Source organism: Aedes aegypti, chromosome 2 (assembly GCF_002204515.2).
Source record: "Aedes aegypti strain LVP_AGWG chromosome 2, AaegL5.0 Primary Assembly, whole genome shotgun sequence".
NCBI classification, from domain to species: Eukaryota; Metazoa; Arthropoda; class Insecta; order Diptera; family Culicidae; genus Aedes; species Aedes aegypti.
This window is the reverse complement of record NC_035108.1, coordinates 41,506,931-41,533,634: the sequence shown is the minus strand read 5'-3', so window position 1 is coordinate 41,533,634 and position 26,704 is coordinate 41,506,931. Positions and strand designations below refer to the sequence as shown.

The 26,704-nt window shown below is 36.4% G+C and overlaps 1 protein-coding gene across 2 annotated transcripts in view; it reads right to left on the bottom strand.

The window, feature by feature from the left end:
• LOC5569846 (glutamate receptor 1) overlaps window positions 1–26,704 on the bottom strand; it is a 659,974-nt gene that overhangs the window by 6,064 nt on the left and 627,206 nt on the right. For both annotated transcript variants that reach the window (XM_021840615.1, XM_021840616.1), the window contains exon 10: window positions 20,127–20,371. In XM_021840615.1, the coding sequence (XP_021696307.1) occupies window positions 20,127–20,371 (245 nt within the window). The remainder of the gene's footprint in view (window positions 1–20,126; window positions 20,372–26,704) is intronic.

Sequence of the window (26,704 nt, the reverse complement as noted above, 5' to 3'; positions counted from 1 at the left end):
CTGGTGACCGCCGACAACGACACCATCAGAAAAATCCAGAGACGTATCGTTGCTGCAAATCGTGCCTACTTTGGACTCCGCAGAACTCTTCGATCAATCAAATTTCGCCATGGCAAGCAGTTAACCATGTACAAGACGCTGATTAGACCGGTACTCCTCTAAGGGCACGAAACATGGACCCTACGTGCAGAAGATCAACCAAAGGAACAGTGTTTTCGAACGGAAGGTGCTGCGGACCATCTACGGCGGAGTGCAGATGGAAGACGGAACGTGGAGATGGCGAAACCATGATTTGCACCAGCTGCTGGAAGAACCAACCATCGTCCACCTGGCAAAAAATGGGAGGTTGCGGTGGGCCGGGCATGTCACCAGAATGTCGGATAACAACCTGGTGAAAATGGTTAACAATCCGACCGGCAAAAGACGACGTGATGCGCAGCGGCGAGCAAGATGGATCGGACGATCGGCGGACCCTTGGCAGAATGTGTGGCTGGTGATAGGCAGCCACTGACCGAGTCCTCTGGAGATGTCTCATACGTACAGCAGATGCCACCCAGCCCTTAGCCTGACTGGTAAGGTAAGGTAAGTAAGGGTACTGAAGCACCAAAAACAATCAGCTGTACTTCAATAGCCACGTTGACTACGTTTTTGAAACGTTGGCGAAGCCAATGATCGCAATAGAGAAAATCACGTCAAATTAGGCGGTTCGAGAAGCAATTCGAGGAATCTGTTAACTAGCTTCTCGTGATCAAAACCGCGTTTAAGATTTCTGTATGGCGCACGGGTCTGAGATGCAACCGTACACCGCACAGGAGTAGACTAGATCCACCCAGGAGCTATTTCGAATAATGTGTAGCGTATAACTAGCCTGTACCATCAGGGCGTCAGTGAACCGGAAGTCATCCTTCAAACTGAATCCTTGAATTGACTCCGTCTCTCTACCCACCAACTACGGAGGAAGGACACCATGTAACATTACGGTAGCTGTACCTCCATCGGGAAGCATTCCATCGGATTCGGCTAGCCATCTGAGAACCAGACTTGATACTACTTCTCTACATCAACCAGAGTTAGGTAGATTTCCATAGAGTAGCGTGCTGTCTTTACCTCTTTGTGAGGGAGCGAAAAAATACTAAGCAGAGAAGCAACGAAAAATTAGCGAGGCAGATGCGACACAAAATACAACGGAGGAAAAATTCATAGTAAAGTGCCATTACAGCTCCATGAGACCTGTTTTGTTTGAACGGGTCACTCAAGAGCAGTGCTAGAAAGCGTCAATGCAGAGCGTTAATGATTAACGGGTCGCAATGATCGATTAAGTGATTAATGATTACATTCAATTTTATCATGATTAATTATTATGATTATTCATTAAACTCAGTACGATTAGTGATTATGATTAATGATTATGATTAATCCTTACATGCCTAATGTCAAATTTGATCAAAATATTCAATTTCAAAATAATAGTTTTTTTTAATAATCATTTATCGAAATTATATTGAAAACGCTGCGACCCATTGTGAGCTTGCACTGTACAAATCTCGTCCAACAAGTCGATGGCGAGTAGTGTGTGATTATTGAGTTGAAATTGAATTCAGGATAACTTCTGCGTCCATGAGTCCTCTCGTGGTGTAAGGATAACGCGACCTATCTAGTAAACAGGGAGTCGTGAGTTCGGTTTTCACTGAGAAGACGTGTAATTTTATCGCAAATTTCCCATCATTTTTTCCATTTAATCCATATGCGAAGTACCTATATGAAATGTTTAGTTTTGCGGTAGTTTTTTCAAAATCGTGTTTTTTAGTCGTCTTCTAACGAAATTCCGTAAATATCAGGATTGCTGTTTGTCTTTGATACTGCGGGTATCGATTCGTAAATAAAAATAGTTCCGGATTCAATTACGGAGAGTACTGGAGTAGCCCCCCTAAGAGTTAGAAGCCACTTTCATATCAAGTCCCAAACGTTATTAACAATTAATCAAGCTTCATTGTTTTGCAGATCGAGTCTGAGAGCTATTTGATTCAGATTGTTTTAATCATAAGTGTACTGATAAATTTTGAAGAGTGTAATGAATTCGTTGCATACTTAATAGTAGTTTACGGAACAAGTTGCAGAATTATGATTTTTATAGCACAAGTTGTAAACTTATCCTATGAAGCTTGCCGAGTAGGATAATTACGAAGAGTGCTGTAAAAATCGAGTTCTGCAACGAATTACGTACAACATTTTTTGCAATTTCGTAGAAGACCACTTGAGGGTATCAGAAATTATGTCGGAATGCATTCACTATCATTTTACAATTTCTGAAAGAAAAAATGTTTTGTAAAAATACATTACCCAACTCAAATCAGTTGCGTAATGAGAAAGCGTTGCGTAATGAATCATTACTGATGATTAACAAACAATCCAACATAATAATCTTTTGAACTTCGTTATGGCAAATTAATCACAGTTTTTAATCGCAAATCGTGATTAATTGCTCTGGTTCAAGAGGCAGTATCTTGGAGGTAGTGGTCAATAAATTGGCTTTGTGAAGCGTAGCTTGCGACACATTCAACTTCATGAATTATTTAGTTTTAAACGGAAGTTTCAAGCGTTATTGATAAACAGGAACATATGCCGGGTTGGTGTGTCGATTTCTCGGGGAAAGTATTTAAATATTGGTGCTGAAAGAATCATTAATAAGGCGAGCAAACCCCGGGTAACTCTAATATACTGCTTATCAAATGATTATATTATTATTATGCATACAAAAGTTTAATGGTATTTGCTCGCCTTTCTAGGGATTTTAAGTATTCTTTTTGTAAAGTGAAATGTTAAAATTCAATTAGTTGTTTAATCATACTCCAAAAAATCTTCCAAAATGAAAGTGAAGCACTATATTCGTAGTTCTGAAACCTAGCTTTCCATAGCTAAATTCAAACCAATCCATGGAATTCATTCTCCAGGGATGTATTGATGTATTAGATATTAGATTTTTCGGAAGAATTGGCTTGTTTAGATGTATCCAGTTTTTTGTATATTCATTCTTTTGGGTATTTAATCATTAGCCTTGTAATGATTAACCATCAATCAATGATTATTAATAAAAGTAATAACTAAATAGCATCTTCCTAAGGCACCGTCCACAAATCACATAATGCTTGAAGGGGGAGGGGGTAGACTCATATGGCGCGACTCAAAAAAAAAAATGAAAATGTTTCTACAAAATGCATTACGAAGAGGGTAAAGCTTTTTTGATCTCGAAAACGTTGTGCCAATTTTCGGATTTTCATACAAAGAATGCAACAATCTTATAAACGGCCAAAAAACTAGTGCTAGGTCGAAATTTAGTGATCTGCCCCTATAAACAGCAATCCTTCATGTTGAATGGTACCACTCACAAGCTTCCAACCCCGTCTTAGGATTCGGATCAAATACAACTGAGAAATGCACCGTCTTACATGGAGAAAATATTTAAGGGTCCTTTTTAGTCTGATGATACGTCCGCCAATACAAAGCAAACCCATGCTGTACTTGGTTGGATTTGCACGTTTTTTGGGCATAACTTTCATTGTTCGTGTCACAAGATATAAGAAATGCAAAATGTATTTATAATTTAGAAGGCAATGTTGTAAAATTTGTTAAATTTTGCTTAATGATTGATTAAATGTTTGACTTACCATTAAGACAATGATTACTGAATAAAATTAGCGATCTTTATGATTATAATTAATGATTAATGATTAAAACATAATATTGCAATGATTATGATTAGTGATTGATGATTAACTCTTGATTTGTTATGATTAATGATTAACATTTTTGATTAATCATAATCATTAATCATTATTCATGATTAAATTTATGATTTATCATTAACGCTCTGCGTCAATGTAAATAGAGGGTGTTGTGCGACTTTCACGTACATGTTCCCTCACTGCCATCGAACGACGAGACAATGACAGAGATTTTATTCAAATTTTCTTTTATTTTTCCGTCGCTATGGCTTGTGACGGAATCGTAGACTGGACATTTTTTAGTTCATTATCTGATAAGGTCGGCGTTAAGTCAGAGGGGACCAAGTACAAAACTTGGGAAAATTGGATTATTCTCTCATTAAATGCGAAATTACCTTACCTCCGTTTCACTTTGACCAGATTTGATGAATGCTGTAAACTGCGAGAGATACGTAACAAATTTACTTTGGATGATCAATAAATATCGATAAAAGTGTGCAGTCAGAGTGGACCAAGTGCTTATTACCACAATAACGAAAATGATCAATGTGCTGAGAAATGCGAGGAAATCAAAATCATTTCAAGAGATTTGTCAGATTTTTCGATATCGGATGATTTTTACTTTATCTATTAATAGAAATTTATAAATATTACTCAATTCGATGCATTTGATTTTGATTTTTACCATTTACCATGTTTGGATGGGTGGTCAGAAATTGCAACAATTCCTGTGCAGACAGAGCGGACCAAGTGTTGAAAAGCAATAAACTGATTGATTATTGCCTTTTTTAAGTCAATTTCAGAGTCCGAAGGAAGTTTATGGTAGTTCTATGATGTATGTATGGAATGTGCTAGAACCCGCTTATTGTACCATTGTATTTTGGTCGGTCGGACTCAAGATTTTCACTTGGTCCACTCTGACTGAACACATATTTGAATATTTGTAGTCTTCAATGCTCGACCCTGCAAAACATTAATTTTCATGCTATTATAATTCCACTGATTTTGGGATTGGCGATATGGATTATTGAAGAATTAACGATACTGGTGTTGAAGGGTCTTGATAATCTGTTTATATTTGAGATATGCATCCAGTTTGACCATGCCATTGAATGATTGTTATTTTCCTAGAAATTGTTCAGTCAGAGTGAACCAACTCACTGAACCGTGGTCTTTAGTTCAGCCAGAGTGGACCAAGTACACATAGTCCATTGAAAAATCATACTATCGGAGGTTTGGATTATGATTTTTCATGATATATATTGTTTCAAAGTAACACAAAGATGTGTAGAAATATTGAACCAAAATTTAAACGTGTTGAAAAATTACAGAGCGTTAGACTTTAAACTCAATTTTTCTCAAAATATGAAAAATGTCACTTGGTCCACTTTGACTTAACGCCGACCATATGATTGTTACTTATTCACAGGGATTGAGACCGTCTATTGGAAAATCGGCTGACGAACGTAAAACGGCCTACGACTAATCGATTTCGCCGCCTCCAAGAATATGGCCATTCGTTGCGCCTACTTTCAGCACAGGCTTCCGTACCGATACACCTGGAGTTTGCCACAGCATACGCAATCACAAATCGACCACATTCTGATTGATGGACGGCACTTCTCCGACATTATCGACGTCAGGACCTATCGTCGTTAACAACGTACGGTACCGACGGCTGCTCCGGTATTATCTAGAGCGGCTTAAGCAACCAGAAGTCGCAACGGAGTACGCGCAGCACCTCGATGTTGCGTTACGGGAAGAGGGTGAGCTGGATGAAGCCCCTCTTGAGGACTGCTGGTGAACAGTGAAAGCAGCCATCACCAATGCAGCTGGAGTAACGTCGGGTACGTAGGACGGAGTCGACTGAACGATTTGTTCAATGAGGAATGTAGGCAGATTCTGGAGGAGAAGAATGCAGCGTGGGCGGTCATGCTGCTCCAAGGGACTCGGCAGAACGTGGAACGTTATATAGACAGAAACTGCAGCAGCAGATCCTCCTCTTTCGGGAGAAAAAACGCAGACTGGAAGAGACGGAGTGTAAGGGGTAAAAGGGCCATCCTGCTAATTAAATTTGAATTTACTCATTTTCACGAGTTGTTGTATTTTATAAGTTTTGTAATGATCTAAATCAGGTTAAAGAGTATCATACTATCCAGAAGAAGTATCAATAAGAAAAAAAATGCTGCGGATTAAAATTGAAATAATGAATATGGCATGGATGCATTGCACATAACCTTCTCAATGTTTATGTTTTGTATAAAATCCTTTTCAAATACTTCGCTTGATTTTCCTTGTTCGTCTGCACTAGGGACCGAACGTCTTGACATAATATGTAATCCAATGCAATAAATATAAATTTTAAGAGTGCATATTTCCGAAATTCTTCCATTTCTCATTTGGGCTCGAAGGCAATAAGTTGAAAAGCCATCTTAAATGAAACCAATGGTGATCCATAATAATCGCCAAAAAAGCATTATATTACCTTATATAAGATCTCCGAATGTATTTTTTTACTTAGGATGATTTTGAATATTGTTAAATTACAAATGGTTTTAAAAACAAGTTTTAATCGTTTATTCCTGAGCTTCTAATTTAGTGTAAGTATGCATAATATGAAATTACTTTTTGCAATGCTTTAAGGTATAGTATTCATCATATACGCTACGCTGTCTCATGAGACTCCAGACGTCTCAACATGATGACAATACTGCGTGTGCGTGAGACCAAACTCTTAACAGAAACAACCCTTAAAGTTATTTTCGCATCCATCACCGCAGTACAAGTTGGTTTTCATACAAAAACAGCTAACCGGTTTTCACCACTCGGCAAACAAAAAACAAGCTGTACCATAACACAAAACCCTTCCCGTCCATGCAATCATATGGCGGCCGGTAGTGCCCGGAGAGGATCAAACAAAGAGAAGTACGAGTCACACGAAAAACGCAAATGGCATTCATCATGCCAAATCACATTGGCACGAATCGTTTGTTATAAACCCAGCCATCCTAACTAGCATAGAGGGTACTGCACGAAATGACAAATTATGAGCAATGGTTTTCGGTACTAGCTACCAAGAATTCAGCCCGGGTCTAGTCACGACTCGACTCACGGGAAAGAGTGACAGAGTTAACGTGTCCGTGTACGCCGCGTCGCGGTTCCTAATCAGATTAGCTCAGGGTTCCAATAATTCAAATTTTATGGCAAATAAATAAAAACCTGGAGCTGCTTTATTGCCTGCAGGGCTAATGAACGACCTCAATGGAGCGAGCCCCCTGTTCCAGATGCAGCCAGTAGGGTAATACAGGGCAAAAGTATGCAGTGGGCATTTTTCAGTACACGAGAAAGCAATTTTTTGCCTACATTGTATGGGTTCGACACCTTCAATGGTCAGCTGTTCATAACAAATTCCATTATGGAAGCAATTATAATTGCTTTCAATTCAGTAGCCATCTTCTGCGAAAAGTTAGTTTCCAACCTTTGCCCCACGTTACCCTATTAATGATGTGACTGCTGCAGTCAAGCAAACAAGCAACAACGCTGGCCGGCCATGCTCGATTGTAGAATGTATGGAATTTACAAAGGGGGGATGCTTCCATAAATTTCACTAAAAACAAAGCAAAGTTATCGGAATGGCTCTGAAGTGCCTACGCCCGGACGGTTGAAAATGTGGAAAATTGTTACAATGTAATCGTTACTGAATGCGCTCCAGTGGTGTGTTATTAGGCTGATTGCAGGCGATGGGCCTGCCGGAAACCGGTTAGCGTTTTATGTCGTATGGAAATTAGCATTATTACATGCGGAGACATTCATGAGTGTTCGCAATCCGATAGTTGTTACGGTGAGGTCAGTTGCATTTCAGTCTGTGGAAACCGAATAATAAGAACAATGGTAGCAATTCGGTAATGATTTCTATCATTGTAGATTTTTTCTAGATGTCAGATAAAAATCTATTTTTGAAATTGTTCGATATACTGCATAGACATTTTTATTATTGACAATTTTAAAAGTATTCAAAATTTTTATCTGAACTTAACCTGAATTCCCGGTTGGTCCAGGATCTTTTCGTAATGGAAATTTCCTTGACTTCCTTGGGCATATTGTATCATCGTACCTGACACACGATATACGAATGCGAAAATGGCAACTTTGACCAAGAAAGCTCTCAGTTAATAATTGTGGAAGTCCTCATAAGAACACTAAGCTGAGAAGCAGGCTTTTTCCCAGTGAGTACGTTAATGCCAAGAACAAGAAGAAAAATCCGTACAAATGCAAAAATCATGAATGGAAATTCTTGGGATATTCCTACCCAAGGTTAAGCTTGCATCTTCGAATCTTCAAAAGGATTCTTTAAGAAATGTTCTAAATTCAAAAGATGCCCTAAGAGAAACTACTTAAAGTAAATTATTTCAAAGCATTACTACATTGGTCACACTGTTATGGGACATCCGGCAATTTGTAGCAAAACGGTATTAATGAATTCCGAAAAATTTCTAAATAAGACAAGAAAAATAATTTGGCTTACTATGCCATACGCCAATATAACAAACTGTTTCAATCGTTGATATCACCAAACTAAAAATTATAATTCTGATTCTATATTATATATGATACAAACCACTTAGTTGAAATAACATTTTCGCCACACATTGTTCTAAAGCTTCTTGGAAGCTTGTAACTTATCCCACCATGAGGATAAAAGCGGAACGCTTTCACCACCACGAGCTTTACCAGTGATGTTACAATTTTCCGCTAGATGTAGCAATGATACCGCAAAGCACAAAGTAAGGAAAATTGCCACCCACCACCCAATGCCATGGTGAATGAAACTCATCCTTCCTTCAGTTTTGATAAGCCAAACGGAACAGCTTTATAGGAAGATTAAAGCTGGAGATAATATTACTGAAACAAACCATTGGTTTCAGGAAGCAAACAGTTGAAAGCATATCCATTGCAGCGAGGATAAAACTGCAAAACTAAAGCAAACACGTGGAGGCGGTTGGTTGCATTACAAATGCGTCGAGGATGTATTTCAATGGAAATTGTTTCAATATCGGTTTCATCTGTTGCTCAGTAACTGCTTGGATCCGAAAGCCTCTCCGGTAGGATATTGTTCCACATCAAATAACTAGATGTTCTGACAAAGCATGTTGCTCAGCTTTTTTCTTGTGTGGTGGGAAGTTTTATTTATGTTCATAATTTTCGTAGAAACAAGAAACAATTGAAATTTCAATGCCAGTTGACGGACTGAGATTTGTTAAAAAACATCCAAAACATGGCCATTTGCGTAAAGTTGGGTTCGTGATATAAAAGGAGGTTAGAAGCAATAACCTGGTTCTGAAAAAATCTACTATGATATTTTTTTTAAAGTGAAAAATTTAAATCATACAAATAGAAAGAGAGGTGAAACAACAAGCCAATCTTCTACGAATTTAACTATTTTTTTGTTGGACGTAAAAATCACCAGGTATTTTGGTACTTAGCTCAAAACTGATCAAAATGTCACTTACGCCCCTTTGAGCATGGGCCTCTCGTATAGTCAAAGTTTGCATTTCCAATCATGTACTCGGAACCAAATACTATTCTGAACCAAATCAAACTGTGCATCCAATTTCAAGATAGCGATTCCTGAATCATATTCGGAATAGTTAGATGTATTGACTCTGTAGTAGGTTCCAGGTTCCCTGTCGGAAATTACCAATATCGAACATGTCCGAAACCATATCATACCCATATTGAACTAGGAGGAGGATTTTTGAAAGTTAAGCTTTCGGAAGCACATTTAGAATCACCGGCTGTTTGCCAGAATATTCAGGAGTCCTAGGAAAAGTTACAGTTTGCAGCATATCCGGAACCATATCGATATGGATATCAAATTTGTAGGTTTTTGAAAGTGATACTTTTGGAGGCATTTCCAGAACCATTGACAGCCAAGACTATGCTGAGTTACAAGATTTTTTTCTTCTCGTTTTTATACATGTATTCTAAGCAAAAAAAAAGAAATTTAAGCTTTCGAAAGCATCTCTCTTGAAAATCTTGAAGTTTGACGCCCATATTGATATGTTTCAAATTGACCACTTCCCCTATTGCACCTAGAACATACTGTAGGGTGCCCATGGTAGCTAATGCTTTTTAAAATGATTCCAAATGCATCAAATTCTGAAATTTGGTGGACACATTGGTATGGTTCCAGATTAGTTCCATATTGACCACTTCCCCCAGGACACCTGGAACCTATCACAAAGTTGTTTGTGCATCTAATTTTTAAAAATAAATTTTCGGGAGCATCTTCTTGAAATCTGATGACGATTCGAAATGCAAACCTGACAAATGACATAGGCTCGAATACGGTCAGATATTTTTTTCTTTGCAAGACCTTATTGTATATGACTACCTAGAATCGTAAAAAAGTTATTTATGCAACAAGTTGCAAAATGATGATTTTATCAGCACGAGTTGTAAATTTATCCAACGAGGCTCGCCGAGTTGGATAAATTCAACGAGTGCTAAAAAAATCACGTTTTGCAACGAGTTGATTGATGGATGATGTTTAGCAACGAGGATTGATGCCTCTATATAGCCTCCACTTTAGTATGTATATGCCTTTTTTTGAGCAGTAAATACGATTTCTTCGGTGTTATATATGCATGTATAAGCCAGTTCCAATTTCGATACAGCTGTTAAATTGTTGGCTGGGCTAATTTCGATTAGTTTTTGATTTAGGGTAAATTGTGAACATCAATAAAAATAATACGAGTGACAGAAAAACAGACATGGACATGTCAATATTAGGTTTGATAATACTCCTCAGCATCACCAGAGTTTGGTAGCATGCTCTAACGCTGTTTTGCCTTTGCTTATTTGCGCGAGAGCGAAACAATATTAAGATGAGAGGCAATGAAAAACAGGCGAGGAAGATGCGACACAAAACACAACGGAGGAAATTTGTTTAAACGGGTCACTCAAAAGTCCTTTAGAAGTGTGAGTAAATGTGAACATAAAAACAAGAGAGAAAGATGCAATGCACGCTACTCGAATCATTTAAGGATTCGCGTTGTGAATTTTGAGTTGATTTTTTACTCTTAAGAAAAATCACAAAATCGCCTCATTTTTGCATCGTCGAAGAGATTTTGTCAAGCCTGGCCAATATGCATGACCATTGGCGTAGCTGGGATTTTTTTTCTGGAGGAGGCCTAGGGGGGGGGGCCTGGTAAATACTTGTTTTACAGAAGCAATGTCGGTCGCAATAATCAAGATTCTCACAAATGTCGTTATTTTAACAGATTTGTATTAATGTTATTTATTTGTTGTTTTGTCTTATTTCGCGGAACAGCAGTCATATTTGTAAATTTCAATTTTCGTTACGGAAAAGACTCATTCTGTAATCCATCCAAAAAAAAAACTTAAATGCTTCTAGCAAAAAAAAAAAACTCACAAGGAATGTCCTTTGTTATTTTCCACGATTTTTTTCAGGTTCAACAGATTCCTCTGAGAATTCTTACGGGAATTTCTTCATGATTTTTTGCGTACTTTTCAGTGATTTCTTCAATAACTCACTGTGTTCTTCTTGGGATTCATTTGTAACAGCATTCCCAGACTTGCTGATCTCACCAGAAAAATTCACGAAAAATCACTATCGATTTGCTTAAAAGTCTCATGAAGATTTCTGGCAGAGAATGCTTTAGAAATTCTTCAAATTATTGCTCCTGGAAGGTTCTCTACGTACTTATTGTTAGTTTAAAATGTCCTCCAGTTTTGTTCATTAATAATTTGTATAAGATTTTCAGGAATAACTGAGGATTTCCCCAAAAAATAGTACAAAAAACTCTAGGAGTCTTACCTAAAACGTCTTCAAGATCACCAAGCAACAATTTATTCAACAAATTATTCAGAGAGTTCGGCAACAGTTTTTACAGCTTTTCTTATGAAATTCTTCCTAAAGTTTCTCTACAGGATTGTTTAAGAAAAAACGTAGCAAAAATTATCCAGACTTCCTAGAAAAAAAATAATTGGTGTTACTCCAAGCACTCCTCGTAATATTCCACAATAATTTCATTAGCAACCAAAATAAATCAATTGGGAAAATGTTATTCATAATTTCTTTAAAAAAGTTATCCGCAGATCTATCAGCATTTTTTATACAAAATTGTTTTTTAGATTTCTCTAAAATCAAGAAGTAACATGCCGCATTCGTCCAAACTGTCTCGAAAATATTTTTTAATATTTTTTTCAAAAATGCCTAACTAAGAAATGAGAGAAAAAAACTACTAAATGAACTTCAACATTTTACTTCTTGCAAAAAAACTAGTGAGAGGCGAGCAAATACCTTTAAACTCTAATATGTTGCTTATCTTGACAGATATGCCTATTTCGTCTGCGACTTACAGATTTTTTCAGTGTCGAGCAAGGTTTTTGCTCCCCTTACTAGTGATTTTAGTATTTTATTTGTTGCAAAAAGTGAAGTGTTAAAGTTCAATTTGTAGATTTTTTTTTTCTCCTAAACATACTCCAATAATCCCTTCCCTAAATTGAATAAAAAAGTGTAGTAACTTAGAAATGTTTAAAGAATTCTAATTTTCCTACAAAGTTCCTATTGAAATAGTTCAACTGTTCTTTCAAAAACTCTTCCGCAAGAATACTTAAAGATTTCTCGAGTGATTTGTTCAGGGATTTATTAGATAATTAAATTATTGTTTCCCTAAGATTCTCCGGAAAAATTTACCAAATATTCGTCTAAGTATTCACAAGAGATTTTTTTAACCGCACTAACGATTCTTTTGGGAATTTTTTGAAGAAAATTTTCATCAGATTTTGCAATTTGAACTTCTTTAAAAAAATCTCCAGGAGCTCCATCAGGTATTCTTTCAGGTTCTAGAAATATCTCCATTTTTGCGAATGGTTATCTTAGGATTCTTCCATAAATAATATTTTTACATTTATCCACTCTTCATTTTTGGTTCGAAAAACTACTCCAGGAATATCTCAATATTTTTTCCTCCTCGTAATTTTTTGAATAATTGCAACTTAAATATAGTTTGGAAAAAAATACTAAATTCCTGTCGTAAAATTCAAGAATTAAACCGTAAAATATTGGAAACTTGTTAACAATGTACCTCACAGAAAAACTTGCAGGATTTACTACAAAAATTCTTGTTCTTTTTTCTTCGTCTTTTATAATACCGTCAATGGGGGTGACAATGGGTCTAGGGGGTGAGATTGGGTCATAACGGAAAATTATGATTTATGAAATATTTCAACTAAAATCGCTGATATTACTAAAATTATTAATTCATATGTTAGGGAACATATTATTACTCGTAATTCATCACAATATACATTTTTAAAATAGTAGTTTTTGTTTACTACATCGATAAACTTGTATGTTGAAACTAGAAAAATATTACAGCATTTAATTGCTTCTGTACAAAGTATTACGCATTTACTTTAACCTCTATCGTTATATTAGTAGAAGGTTGAAAGTCTTTTCATAACACTTTACACGTATTTTCCGGAATCTATTTGATTTTTCCACAAAAATTTCATATTTTTCGGTACGGTGTCTAAAACATCAAAAATGGGGGTGAGATTGGGTCAAGCAAGAACGATAGTAAATGAAATTGCAAGTCCACTTTTTTGACATTTTTCGGTGCCGGGTGTTCTCTTTTTTCATTAAGATGTGTTTATTCTTTCTAAATACAGCATCTCTGAAACATCAAACAAATCTACTTGAGTATTCCATGCATTGAATAGCAATGCAACGCATTTGGACAACTTCTCAAACCAGCAACTATGTTTCGTGCGCAGTAACATCGTAAAATTTTATCAAATGGATTTTTTTTTTAATTTAATTATTTATCAGTGTTTTCAAATTATAGAAACATCTAACGGAAGTACAAATGAGTTGAATCGCTGAAATACCGGGATTATGACGTCAACATCTGCCTGAAATGTATTGATCGTGGAATGTCGCACCGATATTTAACTATTTGCGAAGGTTTAAAATAATCACTGTTTCAGTACACCTTTAGGGAAACTGAATAGGATTTATGGCAATGGGGATGAGACTTTGAAGACAATTTGAGGAAAAAAAAACAAGAAAATTTATGTTAACTTGACGATAAATGTTGGATTTACATATTTTTACTCATGGCTCTTCAATTTATTGGTATAATCGTTCTTTTGAGTGGGTTTATCATACTTGTGAAACATCTTAGATATCTTTTCGTCTTGTTTGCATCGTATTTCATCAATATTTTTCAGCTGAGAACGGTTTTGCAACCATATTCTCAAAAACAAGTTATTTCAATTACAGTGACCCAATGTCACCCCCTCTATGGGGTGAGATTGGGTCATTTTTCATTCCCTTGTGGTGCCACTGTGAATAAATATTTTTCTTTAATTTTTTGAACAGTTGTTGATGTACCATCAAAGTACATACACACCAAATTTGAAGTTTATTGGAGTTAAACTACGATAGTTTTTCAATAAATAAATCGTACATATCCCTTTTTGACCCATTGTCACCCCCAACGACGGTATAAAATAACTGGTGTTAAAATGGATGGAATTTTTGCTAGTATTTGTAAATAAAATCTTAGATAATATTTCATATGAACTCCGAAGTTTCATGATACTATTGCGAATATATTGATGCAGAAAGAACCCATTTTTCCTACCTTTAGAAATTCGAAACATGCTTTTTGAAGGGTCTATTACTGTAGAAGTTTAACGCGAAAATATTGTTGGTATTTTTTAAGAAAATTACCGAAGATGAAATGTGGTAAAATAAGTAATGTGAGATTTGAATGATTTAAAATCTTAGTGGAAACTTTTGCATTACTTTGAAAATTTGTTGAAGAATTTCTTATGGACTTTCAGAAATCAGAAACCATACAAATAAGAATTCTGTATTTTGTTTAACTCCTATAACTTACTTTGCTTTAGATCTTTTTAAATGATGCTTTTTGGGGTATAGAAAGTGCACGTGAAGGAAGGAGAGCAACAGAATGTTGAAGTAGGTATAAATAGATAGGTAATGGTACAATGGAAGATCATTTCTTCTTCTTCTTTCTGGCGTTACGTCCCCACTGGGACAGAGCCTGCTTCTTAGCTTAGTGTTCTTATGAGCACTTCCACAGTTATTAACTGAGAGCTTACTATGCCAATGATTATTTTTGCATGTGTATATCGTGTGGCAGGTACGAAGATACTCTATGCCCTGGGAATCGAGAAAATTTCCTTTACGAAAAGATCCTCGACCAGCGGGATTCGAACCCACGACCCTTAGCATGGTCATGCTGAATAGCTGCGCATTTACCGCTACGGCTATGTTGGCCCCCGGAAGATCATTTATAATCTTTTTTCTAGAGATAAATTACAGAATAGTTAAAACCTCTCTAATCAATTTACAAATAAAACAAATTTCTCAAGAAGTACCTTCACAATCTTCTTTAGAAATTATCCTTCAAATCTATGCTTCCTTGAATTCAGAAAGCCTGTAGAAATTTTACCCTCGTATGGCACAAAATACAGATAGCTTTACCGCTATGCTAATTTAGGAAGCAAAAGATTTCCTGGGGGTTTTCAACAAATTTCCTCTGAAGATTCGAATGCAAGAGAATTCTCGAAAACAATTTTCTTTCTAATTATTGAATAATCCAAAAAATCAAAATTAAAAAAAAGCAGGAGCATTTTTTACGCAAACTGTGTTTTTTTTTAAGAAACACATTGGATGTACTTCGCGGAAGAATTTGTAATACAATTTGTGGGAAATTATTTGAAGAAAATTACAGTAGAATTTCTAGTAGAACTTCCAGCGAAATATCTCAGTACAGTTAAACCTCCATGAGTCGATGTTGTTTTACTCGATATCGACTCATAGAACCATACTAAAAATCAAATTTCATGGTTACTATGATGGCCCCCTCAAACGCCTTTCCATAGCATTGCTGTTCTATGACTCGATATTTCCATGAGTCGATGGTCCCTTCAATATCGACTCATGGAGGGTTGACTGTATTAGATTTGACAGAATCAATGATTTTTTGGAGAATTTGCGACTGAAACTTTTGTAGGATTCATTAACATTTTTTAGGTAAATCCGGGAACATATTCCGGAATTAATTTGCTTATAAGAAGTAGACATAGAAGGAATGATAATATTGTTTTACTAATTTCCAAGAGATTTGTAAAAGTTCTGAAGCCACCCTTGAATATTCCTTGAAAAATTTGATTATACTGAGATTCTATAAAAAAATATCCAAAAGGTTTTTGAAAAATTTTGCTAGAAATCTTTAGGAAATTAATCAAATAATTTATGAAATAATAGGTTTTCTTGAAAAATTATTTAGCATTTTGCACCTTATTGGACTACTATGCAGAAAATTTTTGTTAGGATTTTCACACCTCACACATACACTTGCTTAACAGTTTGACAACTGCTTCGATACCAACATTTTTCGTCTTTGTTTTGAATTTTCTTTGTGCCAACCATTATTATCACATAAATTAGTCATAAGTGTTTGCAAAAGCTAGTGCGATAAGTTAGGATTTCTTTGAAAAATAATGTGAAATGCTTGCAACTTATGCCTGGTAAGTGTTTCGTTTGAAATTCGATGTGTATGAGTAATCAAAGATATAGTTTTAGCCATCATTTTCAAATTTCGGAATGCAAACCCATCGTCAAGAACGCCACCGGAAGAATGTTCTAGTGAGTTGCGCACAAACTACGCTTCCAGAAGACCATGGTTATCCTACAGTTTAGTTCGTTCTTCAACGGAGTAATTGAGAGAACCGATAGACAACGATGAAGACTGGCAGTTCTTCCACTAGTAGGAATGCCTAGCCACTCATGAACTACGAACTGAATCTGCCAACGGGAAAAAAAACTGATTCCTGGCAGTCAGACTATTATCAGCTATCCCTGACATGGAATACAGACGCTCAAGGTATGCAGATGCAAACTCGCTCCCTTCCCTGTCATAATTCCCCCAAAGTTCCCTAAGTTTCGATATTCCCTAAGGTTGCTCGTAAACTAGGCTAGTACCGCAAGGTGGTAGATATAGAAGTTGATGCGCGGGAGGCTAAGGACAACAAGAAAGGTTCTATTTTATTCCTGCAGGTACGCGAGGTACCAATGGTACACCATGCACAGTTTTAAACAAATTTGAATCGTCATAACTTTCTGAAGCATACGCCTACTGGTATAGGTGAGTGTGTAAATTGTATCTGGCTAATGAACAATTGCATTAGAATCTAAAAATTTGTACAATAGTCAATATTATTTTAAGCAATAAATTTATTCATGCGAAAATACTTGAAAAGTTTAATCAAAATCAAAGAGATAATTTCTTGCTGGTGAGTAATGGAAGAAAATGTCTTCTCTTCAAAGAAATTGTTTGTCGTAATTCGCCTACAGGTTTAATTTCTGCCATTCATTCGAAGAAAACTTGGTTATGCCGAAATTCTTTGAAGGTTAAGTCTATTTTTTGACAACAATTCCCGCTATGTATTGTCTGAGAAATTCCTTTCGTAAAGTTGTTCTTCAATTATTTTTTTCAGACATTATTCGAGTTCAAGTTGTAAGGATTTCTTTAGTGAATTCTTATAAGGGAAATCATCATCACCAGGCTTTTCGAGTAGGGTATCCTAAATGCTAACAGCTAATACGCTGATTCATGCTTAACAACAATATTTGAACTATTTAGAAAAAAATGGGAATCAAATGGCCAAAATGTCAAATTGCAACGGAGATGGTGAAAAATTGCGCTTATCACATACAACAAGAAGCTAGTTCAAACAATAATCAATCGATCGACAGTCGGACGGTTGAGCTTTCGGTTGTTATTTATTTTATTTATCTTTATTAGGGAGATTTTCAGCCCTTGGCTGGTTCATCTCCGAAAATTTCGGTTGTTGTGTGATTCGCCGAAATCAGAACCGCCACGCTGCTGCTGTGTAAGACAAGCGAGGTTTTCTCTAAAATAACTTTACTTCTGAAGAGATTTTTGTCCATAACAAGAGTCATGTACATAGATTCAGAAGATTTTGCTTCATGTTAAATTGTTTTTTTTTTCAATTTTTATTGTTAATTAACATCAAAAATTCTGGGTGGCGGGGGGGGGCCTGAATGACTCTGGAGGGGGCCAGGCCCCCCTGTCTCCCCTGTTCCTACGCCAATGTGCATGACCAAGGCAGTTAGTGATTAAAGACCAATGTTGCCGTCAAAGGCTTTCAGATGCATTCCACCTTGTCCATTTTTTTTTTTTCAAAAACTCATAAGCTTTTGAATAAAGACAAAATTATGCTTTATCCCTTTTATGACCACAGATGTCAAAGAAATGTCTCTAACGAACGATCCTAAACAGACCGGGAATCGAACCTAGCATGGCTTTGCTTTGTCGCGTACATCACCAGATTAGCGCCAATTTACAAGAGCTGCATTATGGAACCGGTTCACATAGTATTTCCGCAGTAATTCTTGATTTCGTTGGGGTCAAAACCTGCCGCAATGCAAGTTGTCAAATCTTTCCATTTTCTCAACTAACGATAAGGAGCAAGATCTATCCATGACACTTTTGATTCACTTCGGCTATTGAGCTCATATTTGGCCACAATATGCATCGTATTGTAGTGCTCCTTATTGTAAATTTTCGGACAATTCTGTCGAGAAAAACCCTCCATGCCACAGTTAACCATGGGAATTCCCAAGTAGCTCTGCACCCTTTTCGAGATATTTATACACGGTGTGTCTGAAACCTTTATGAACGAAAAAATCCTACAAGTATTGTCACCTGGCAATAGAAAAATATAGTATTTGAGCAATTTGATTTATTTGACCATTTTGTGAATTCTCAGAAACTTCCATATCTTGATTTCTTTTGAATGATTCAACATCAGGATATATTTAATATCAAACTATTGAAACACACAAAATGATTAAAACATTGAACACAAATAAATTTTAAACGTGTGGCGGTATAGGGAATCATTATTTCCGATATTTAATCGATTTTCTTCATACAAACATTCAGCTCGTTCAACCCAGCCTTGGATTTGATGGATTCCGCTCGAATTTCCACGATAGCTTCAGGAGAGCCGAATGAGAATATTTAGAGTGTAACATAATATTTTCATGGATTGATTTTTCTCATATAAAATGGGTCACCTTAGCCTGAAGTTCTTATATTTTTATTATTATTATTATTATTTTTTTTAACAAATGAGATTTTAGCATCGAAAGCATTATGAACCTCGTTAATACGTATTTTTTTTAAATATAGATAGTTTGAAATCTGTGGTAAATCAGCAAATAAATCATCATAAAACCGGGTTAACTTGCATGCAAGTTGACTACAATCATGTCCATTAATGTAACAAAGGCATATAAATAAGCTCTAAATTAGACTGTTACAAATATTAATTTTCTTTTATGTCAAGCCCCTCCCTTCCAGAAGTTGAAAGTTTTCAAGGGGAGACAAAAAAAGATCCCCTTTTCTTGACCCCTGTATGGTATTTTTAGTTTTCAAAGTACCGCCGTGCCGCGTGTCATTGGGCCTAGGGGGTGACTTTGACCGCCCTTTTCGCTGTATTTCATGGATAATACGAACGTCAAAAAACTACTAAACCATCTAATGGCTATCATTGACGTATCTTTGTCGCGTTGTTTTATATATTCTAGTTTTAGATTGCTGTAAAAATAGTACCGCCGTGCGGGGTGACATTGGGCCTAGGGGGTGACTTTGACCGCCCTTTTCGATGCATCTCATGGCTAGTACGGGAGTCAAAAAACTAATCCATGACCATCCAGTGGCTATTTATAACGTATTCTTGAAGCTTGCCACATTGTTTTCATTATTCTGATTTTAGTTTGCTGTAAAAATCTTGGCTCAAAGTTACCTTTATGGCCCAATGTCACTCCGCACGACGGTAGCCTAAATGACTTTTTGCCCAATTCACCACCGAATTTCATTTTTTTTCGCACGACGGTAAAAAAACAGATAGAATAACAATCCATTAGATCATTGAAATATTTGCAAAGATTTATTTTTAAAGCTAAAAACTTTGTTCGAACAGTGTAATATTGGGGAAAATACCAATTTCCAGAGGCTCCCGAAACATATCGAACATAAGTAGACAGATTTTCGTGTACATAGTGGTCACGTGTACTAAAATGTATATGATCATATTCATTGGTAGATTAAAATAAATAAATCGAATATCGCCAACCATTAGATGAATCGGTTCTTGTCAATTGCAACAAATCTGTACCGTATGTCATTATCTTGAAAAAAAAAAAAAAAATGCAAACAAACTTTTTGACAGCTTCTTGAAGATTTGAAATTCGTCGAAAGGAGAGAGTAACTGAAAAACTAATTAAACCGACAACCCCCCCAGGACACTTACCTCAGTGGCGACCCCAGCGGAGTGGCGATGCCGAACCCTTTGGCGTCCAGATTGCGGCCGACCTTCATCGTGTCGCACGGTTCCCGCTCGTTCGTGTAGTCATTCTTGGGCGACTCGATTAGCAGTGCGTACTTGCCCTTGGACGTTCGCACCCGGCGAATTCCCTCGTCGTACGTCTTGACGAATACGTGCTTCCGTGAGTTCATGTACTCCCACATGCGGCTGTACAGGGAGATTTGCGATTTCTGTGTTTTTTGTCGGTCGGTGGTGGTTGGGAGGAGAAAGAAAAAGAGAACTTTATTGAGTGTGTGTGTGTGTGTGCGTGCGGTGCGGAAAAGCAGCGGAAAGAACGTGAGATTTAGGTCTTGTCGGGGATTGACGTAAGAAGATTTGCTCGGAGGATAAAGAAATGATTATTTTCCGGATAAGAGGCATTTCGGTGCCTTACGGGTGACATTTTCTATTTCGGCGATTCTTCACCTTGGCGTGAGTTGTTAGGTGCTCGGTGTGACATGACATTCGGGTGATTTCATGGCTGTTGAGAAATGATTTAGTTTGTTGGTTGTCGGTGTTTGGGTGGATCATATCAGGAATAAGAACACGATGAAATCAATTGGTGACTAGTTTCTAGCTTGTTTCTAGGATTGATAACCATAATGAGAATGAGAAAGCGAAAATTCAATTGTCCAATTCTCATGATACGCATATTTTATCAAACATAATCTAATCGAAAAAATGCTGAGCTAAGAATAAACACGTCTCAAAAACGCTGTATGTTAATCTTAATAAATTCGAATTGATCGTGGCAATAGAAGATTGCTACAATTTTGGTTTAAAATTTACAATCCAAACAATGCCAAACACTGTCGAATGCTGTTTCTATGTCTAGAAGAGCAAGACCATTAGAATAGCCCCAGGTTTGTTGGAACGAATGAAATTTGTTACACGTAAAAGTTGATGAGTGGTCGAATGTACATGGCGGAATCCGAACTTTTCATTGGCAAAAATTGAATTTTCGTTGATGTGGACCTAATGAACCTTTCAAAATGTTTACTGATGGAAGTAAGCAAACTGATTGGACGATAGCTAGAAACTTCTGCAGGATTTTTGTCAGGTTTTAAAATATTTTTTTATAAATATCAACTAAGAATGATAAGCTACTTTCTGGAAGTTTCTTGATGAGGATGTAGAAAATTCCATCATCGCCAGAAGCTTTCATATATTTGAATTTTCTAATAATAGTTCTTCCAAATTAGTCTCACAGGAATTTTCGAAAACATTCTCTTGATTGTGAATATTTTCGAAGTCCTGAATTACTTGATTTTCTCTTGGAATAGTAAGTCTTAAATTAAAATTATGCTCGTTTTCAATCTGCATAGCAAGTTTTTGAGCTTTTTCGCAATTAGTTAGTGATAATTTGTTTTCCTCTTTCAATGCCGGTATTGGCTTCTGAGGTTTTTTCAAAAGGGTCCAATTGAGAAATTGTATTTTCAAATTTTTTGTTTCTTAACCTTCCAGTCGTCGCGTGGTTTTTTCACCAGTGTTGTACAAAATACAACAGCACGACGATTGAAGTGTTAATTGTGTAAATCTTTTTGTATTTCTTTCTGCAAATCCTGCCGTATAATTTTCATAGCAGGATTGCTAGTGCATAGAAATTGCCTTCTCCTAACTTTTTTAGGACGGATCAAGAGTTTAAGATCATCGTCAATAATCACGGATTCAAATTTTACTTCACATTTTGCAATTGCACTGCTCCTGGCTTCAACAATAGGATTTGTTAAAGTTTCAAGAGCATTGTCAATATTAAGTTTTGTTTGTAAAGAAATGTTAACATCAAGATTAGAGTCAATATATATTTTATATATATTCCAGTCGGCTCGTAAATAATTGAAAGTAGAGCTGATAGTATTGAGAATCGCTTCATGGGATATTTGAAACGTAACAGGGACATGGTATGATTCAAAATCAGCATGAGTAATAAGTTGGCTACAAAGATGGCTAGCGTCGGTTAAGACCAAATCAATCGCTATACTAGCAAATCGCCGAATCTCATCCGAGTTAAGCGGATCGTGCGCCACTGTCATGGCCACAAAGGAGGGGTACTTTTACCTTTGCTATGGTCTCTAGTGGTGAATGATCTTCTTAATAGCTTGGAAAAAAGAGGATTCGAGGTTGCTGGCTACGCTGATGATGTTGTCATCATTGTACGCGGCAAATTTGAAAGCGTTGTACTTGCAAGAATGCAATCAGCTCTCGATTACACGCTCTCCTGGTGTCTGAAAGAGAAACTGGGGATAAATCCTTCAAAAACTACGATTGTTCCTTTCACAAAGCGCAGAAAGGTACAGCTGCAACCTGTTTTCCTTAATCAAACACAATTGGTTTACTCAAATGAAGTCAAATACCTTGGCATTACGCTTGATGCTAAACTCAATTGGAACACACGTCTTCAAAACGTGGTAAATAAAGGTCTCAATTCTCTGTGCGTCTGCTCAAAGACCTGTGGAAAAAAGTGGGGCCTACAACCTAATATGATCATGTAGATATATAAAAACAATCGTTCGGCCTAGAATAGCCTACGCTTCCCTTGTTTGGTGGCCAAAAACAAACGAGGTTACGGCTACAGCCACTTGGGCACTTCCATGATTCACTTTGGCATGGGGGGTTTTTCTCGTCCGAATTTTCTTTCAGTATAAGCGAAATGTCACTTATACTTGCGGAATAATTGAACGGCAAAGTAAAAGCAAAGTGAAAAAGTCCCAATTTAGCGTGACATAATTTGTGTACCATCCCTTATAGTTTCTCCTAATAATTTACTTTTCGTCAAAGGTCCTCCTTTATTTATTGTTATTATAGAAACCAAGCAAAATATAATAAATCCCAAACATTTTTTTGATCACAAATTGTTTATCGTTACATACATTCGGTCTTGGACAGAAACTATTAATTCCCGACTAGAGGCATATAACAAAAATAAAATAGAATTTTATCAGAATATGATTTACATATCTCATTATAACATAATTTTGTTAGACACTGTTATCCACAGAAAATAATAAAACAAAAATATATCATAATATGTTATATTTATTTTGAACATGTTCCTACTTGTTTATTTTAACATGTCAAATGGGCAAGATGTCAATCGCAATCAAAATGTATGTATTATGCATCAATGTTACTAATATTGATATTCAAATTCATATATCAATATCAATAACATAAACGTATTCAGAAAAAGTATCGGTTTTATAATTTTTGTCACTACGTAAAAGAATGAATATGGTCTGAAAAATATTTGAACATAAACAAACTTTCGCCATTATAACTTATTGATCCATGTTTGAAAACTGACTTTAAATTCAGTAATGTTTAAATATTCATGCTCAAAAAATACATATCACAATACACAAGTCGATAGCGCAACTGTTACTCACCCGAGAGTAATGACGTCATACTCACTGCGAGTATTACTCTTTACTCGTAGTGAGTTAAGACGTCATACTCTCGCGTGAGTAAGAGTAATGAATGAGTAACTCACAGCGCGTGTATTACTCGCAAACGAGTACGTGAGTGAGTATTTTTTAACTCGCGAGTAAGAGTTTCCCAACACTGCTTTTGTCACTACAGTCAACTCGTCTTCCCTTACCCGATACATAGTTAGCACAACTTTCTCGTTTAGTTGATCAAAGCTTCTAACGCAAACTCTGTTATTCACTCGACGTCATGAACACCGTCAGCAAAGCCATATAGTTTTGTGAAGAATGTTATTAAGATGGAACTTACAATTAGTCAATTGACCATAAGTAGAGTTATCGATATTTAATATTCACTTCGCCATTAAGGTTTTCTTTAAAGCAATTTTTTCCTGCCGTTCCATTCGAAAATCTAACCCACGTCCGTAAACTATATGATTAGGAGTTCAAAGAAAGATCCCGAGCACTCTCTCCAAATGCTTCCATCAGATGAGGATTATCAGTTCATTACGGAGAACGATGAAATTTTAAAAGAATAATACATTCAAAATATCACCATGTACACATCATTTATGATTAGGTAACTTGTTGAGTAGTCTTTAAAGAATGATGATATTTTAGAAGAATAATTAATTTACTAGAGCTAAACATTTCAGTCAATGAAATAAAAAACTACTTCTAAAAAGGAGAAGGTATCGACCGTGATTGTTTTAAATTATTTTTGTTATGGCTATAGTGGTCATGCAACTCAAAGGTAAAGGGAGTCTATAGAAGATTTTTACAAATGATTGAAATGAATAGGGTGATAGACGTCGCAAGGGAGCGACAAGATTGAAATTATATTAGGTGGTGAAAATTGAGCAAGCCATTTTAAAGCATCGAAGCCTGTGTTGGTAGCAAAGCTAGAAGCTTTGAGCCAACCCTTCTCCAGTAGAGAAGCTAGGTAGAATACAGGACGCTTAGATGCTTTACTGGTTCCCCTATGGCTTGCTCAATTTTCACCACCTAATTATTTTAAATTTTGTCGCTCCCTTGCGACACCTATCCACCTATTCATCTTTTATAGACTCCCTTTGCTTTTGAGTCGCATGACTGATATAGCCATAACAAATAAAAAAAGATAAATATATTTCCAATTTATTTAATGATAATGGAGTCACCGAACTTCCAAAATATCTTCTTTTGAACAGTTTTGGATGAAAATTCTACAGAGATATATCGCAAGGACGCCATTCACCGCTCATGCTCCATTCACCGCATTCAATGCATTATTTTGAAAAATCTGAACATATTTTCGCAATAAACGTTATTATCATGTATTAGTATACCAAAATGGAATGTATCAGAATGAAACCCGTATGATTTTATATCATATTTTATTTATAAAAAATAATCTTAGGCTGTTTAAGGCGGTGAACATGAGTTTAACAATGATTTAATCATAGCAAATCGGAGAATGCTTCTTAGCTGCCACCAGCCCTGTCGTCCTGCTTAGTCGCGCTTAGTCGACGACTAAGAAGCTTTTCTCAGATTTTTTTTTCTTAACGCCCTTTGGGACATCAGTTGAAAATTCAAACTGTATCATCGACCTCAATTAATTTAACTTTATTGGATGTAGATCAGGTGCAACTAAACGCCCTGTGTAACATCAATCGAAATTTTCAAGCTGTATCAACGCCCTGGAGTAATTTGACCTTGTCTCAATTAGATCAGTATCATAAAACGCCCTGTAGGATATCATTTAATAATTACAAGCTATATTAACACCCTGGAGTAGTTTGACTTTATTCTATGTAGATCAGGAGCATCTTAACGGCCTGAAGACATAAATTCCTAGTTGTATCAACGCCCTGGAGTATTTTGACTTTGCTCTATGTAGATCTGGTGCAACTCAATGCCCTGTATGACATCAATTGATCAAGCTGTATCAACGCCCTGGAATAGTTTGACTTTATTCCGCACAGATCTTTGCGAGATCGGGAGCATCTTTATACCCTGTAGAAAATCAATCAAAATTTCTAATCTGTATCAATGCACTGTAGTTATTTGACCTTATGTATATCAGGCGCATTTTGAACTGTAGGACATCAATCGAAATTTTCAAATTGTTTCAACGTCCTAGACTAATTTGATTATATTTCACTCATATCTTTACGAGATCTGGAGCATCTTTATCCCTTGTAGAAAATCGAACAAAATTTCCGAGCTGTGTAAACGTCCTGGAGTATTTTGACTTTGACCTATGTAGATCAGGTGGCCATCAATTGAAAATTCCAAGTTTTATCGACGCCGTGCAGTAATTTGATAATGTTTCACGTAGATCAGATGCATCTTAACTCCCTGTATGACATAAATCGATCCATCTGTGTCGACGCCCTAGATTAGCTTGACTTTATTCCACATAGATCTTTGCGAGACATCTCAACGCCCTGTAATAAATCAATCAATCAAATTTTCATGCTGTATTAACGTCCCGTAGTAATTTGACCTTATTCCATATAGATCAGGTGCATCTTGATGCTCTGTAGGACATCAATTGAAAACTCCTAGCTTTATCAACGCCCTGGAAAAATTTGGCTTTATTCCACACAGATCTTTGCGAGATCTAGAGCACCTGAACGCTCTGTACAAAATCATTCGAAACCTACGTGCTACAGGGCGTTGATACACCTTATTTGAGCTTATTCCATGTATATCAAATAAACCATAACGCCCTGTAGGACATTAATTTGAAACTCTTAGCTGGATCAACGCCCTGGATTAATTTTACCTTTTCCATGTAGATCAGGTGCATGTGACCGCCCTTTTGGACTTAATTTGATAATTCCAAGCTGTATCAATGCCCTGGGGTAAGAGTCTACAAAGATCTTGGCGAGATCTGAAGTATCTAGCCCTATAGCAAATCAATCGATTTTTTCTTGCTATATCAAACCCCTACGGTTATTTGACATTATTCTATGAAGATTATGCGCACCTCATAGCATTGTATAACATCAATCGAGATTGTCTAGCTGTATCAAAGCTCTGGAGTAATTTGATTTTGCCTAAAACAGATGAGCTGTATCTTAACGCCCTGTAGGACATCATTTGATAAATTCA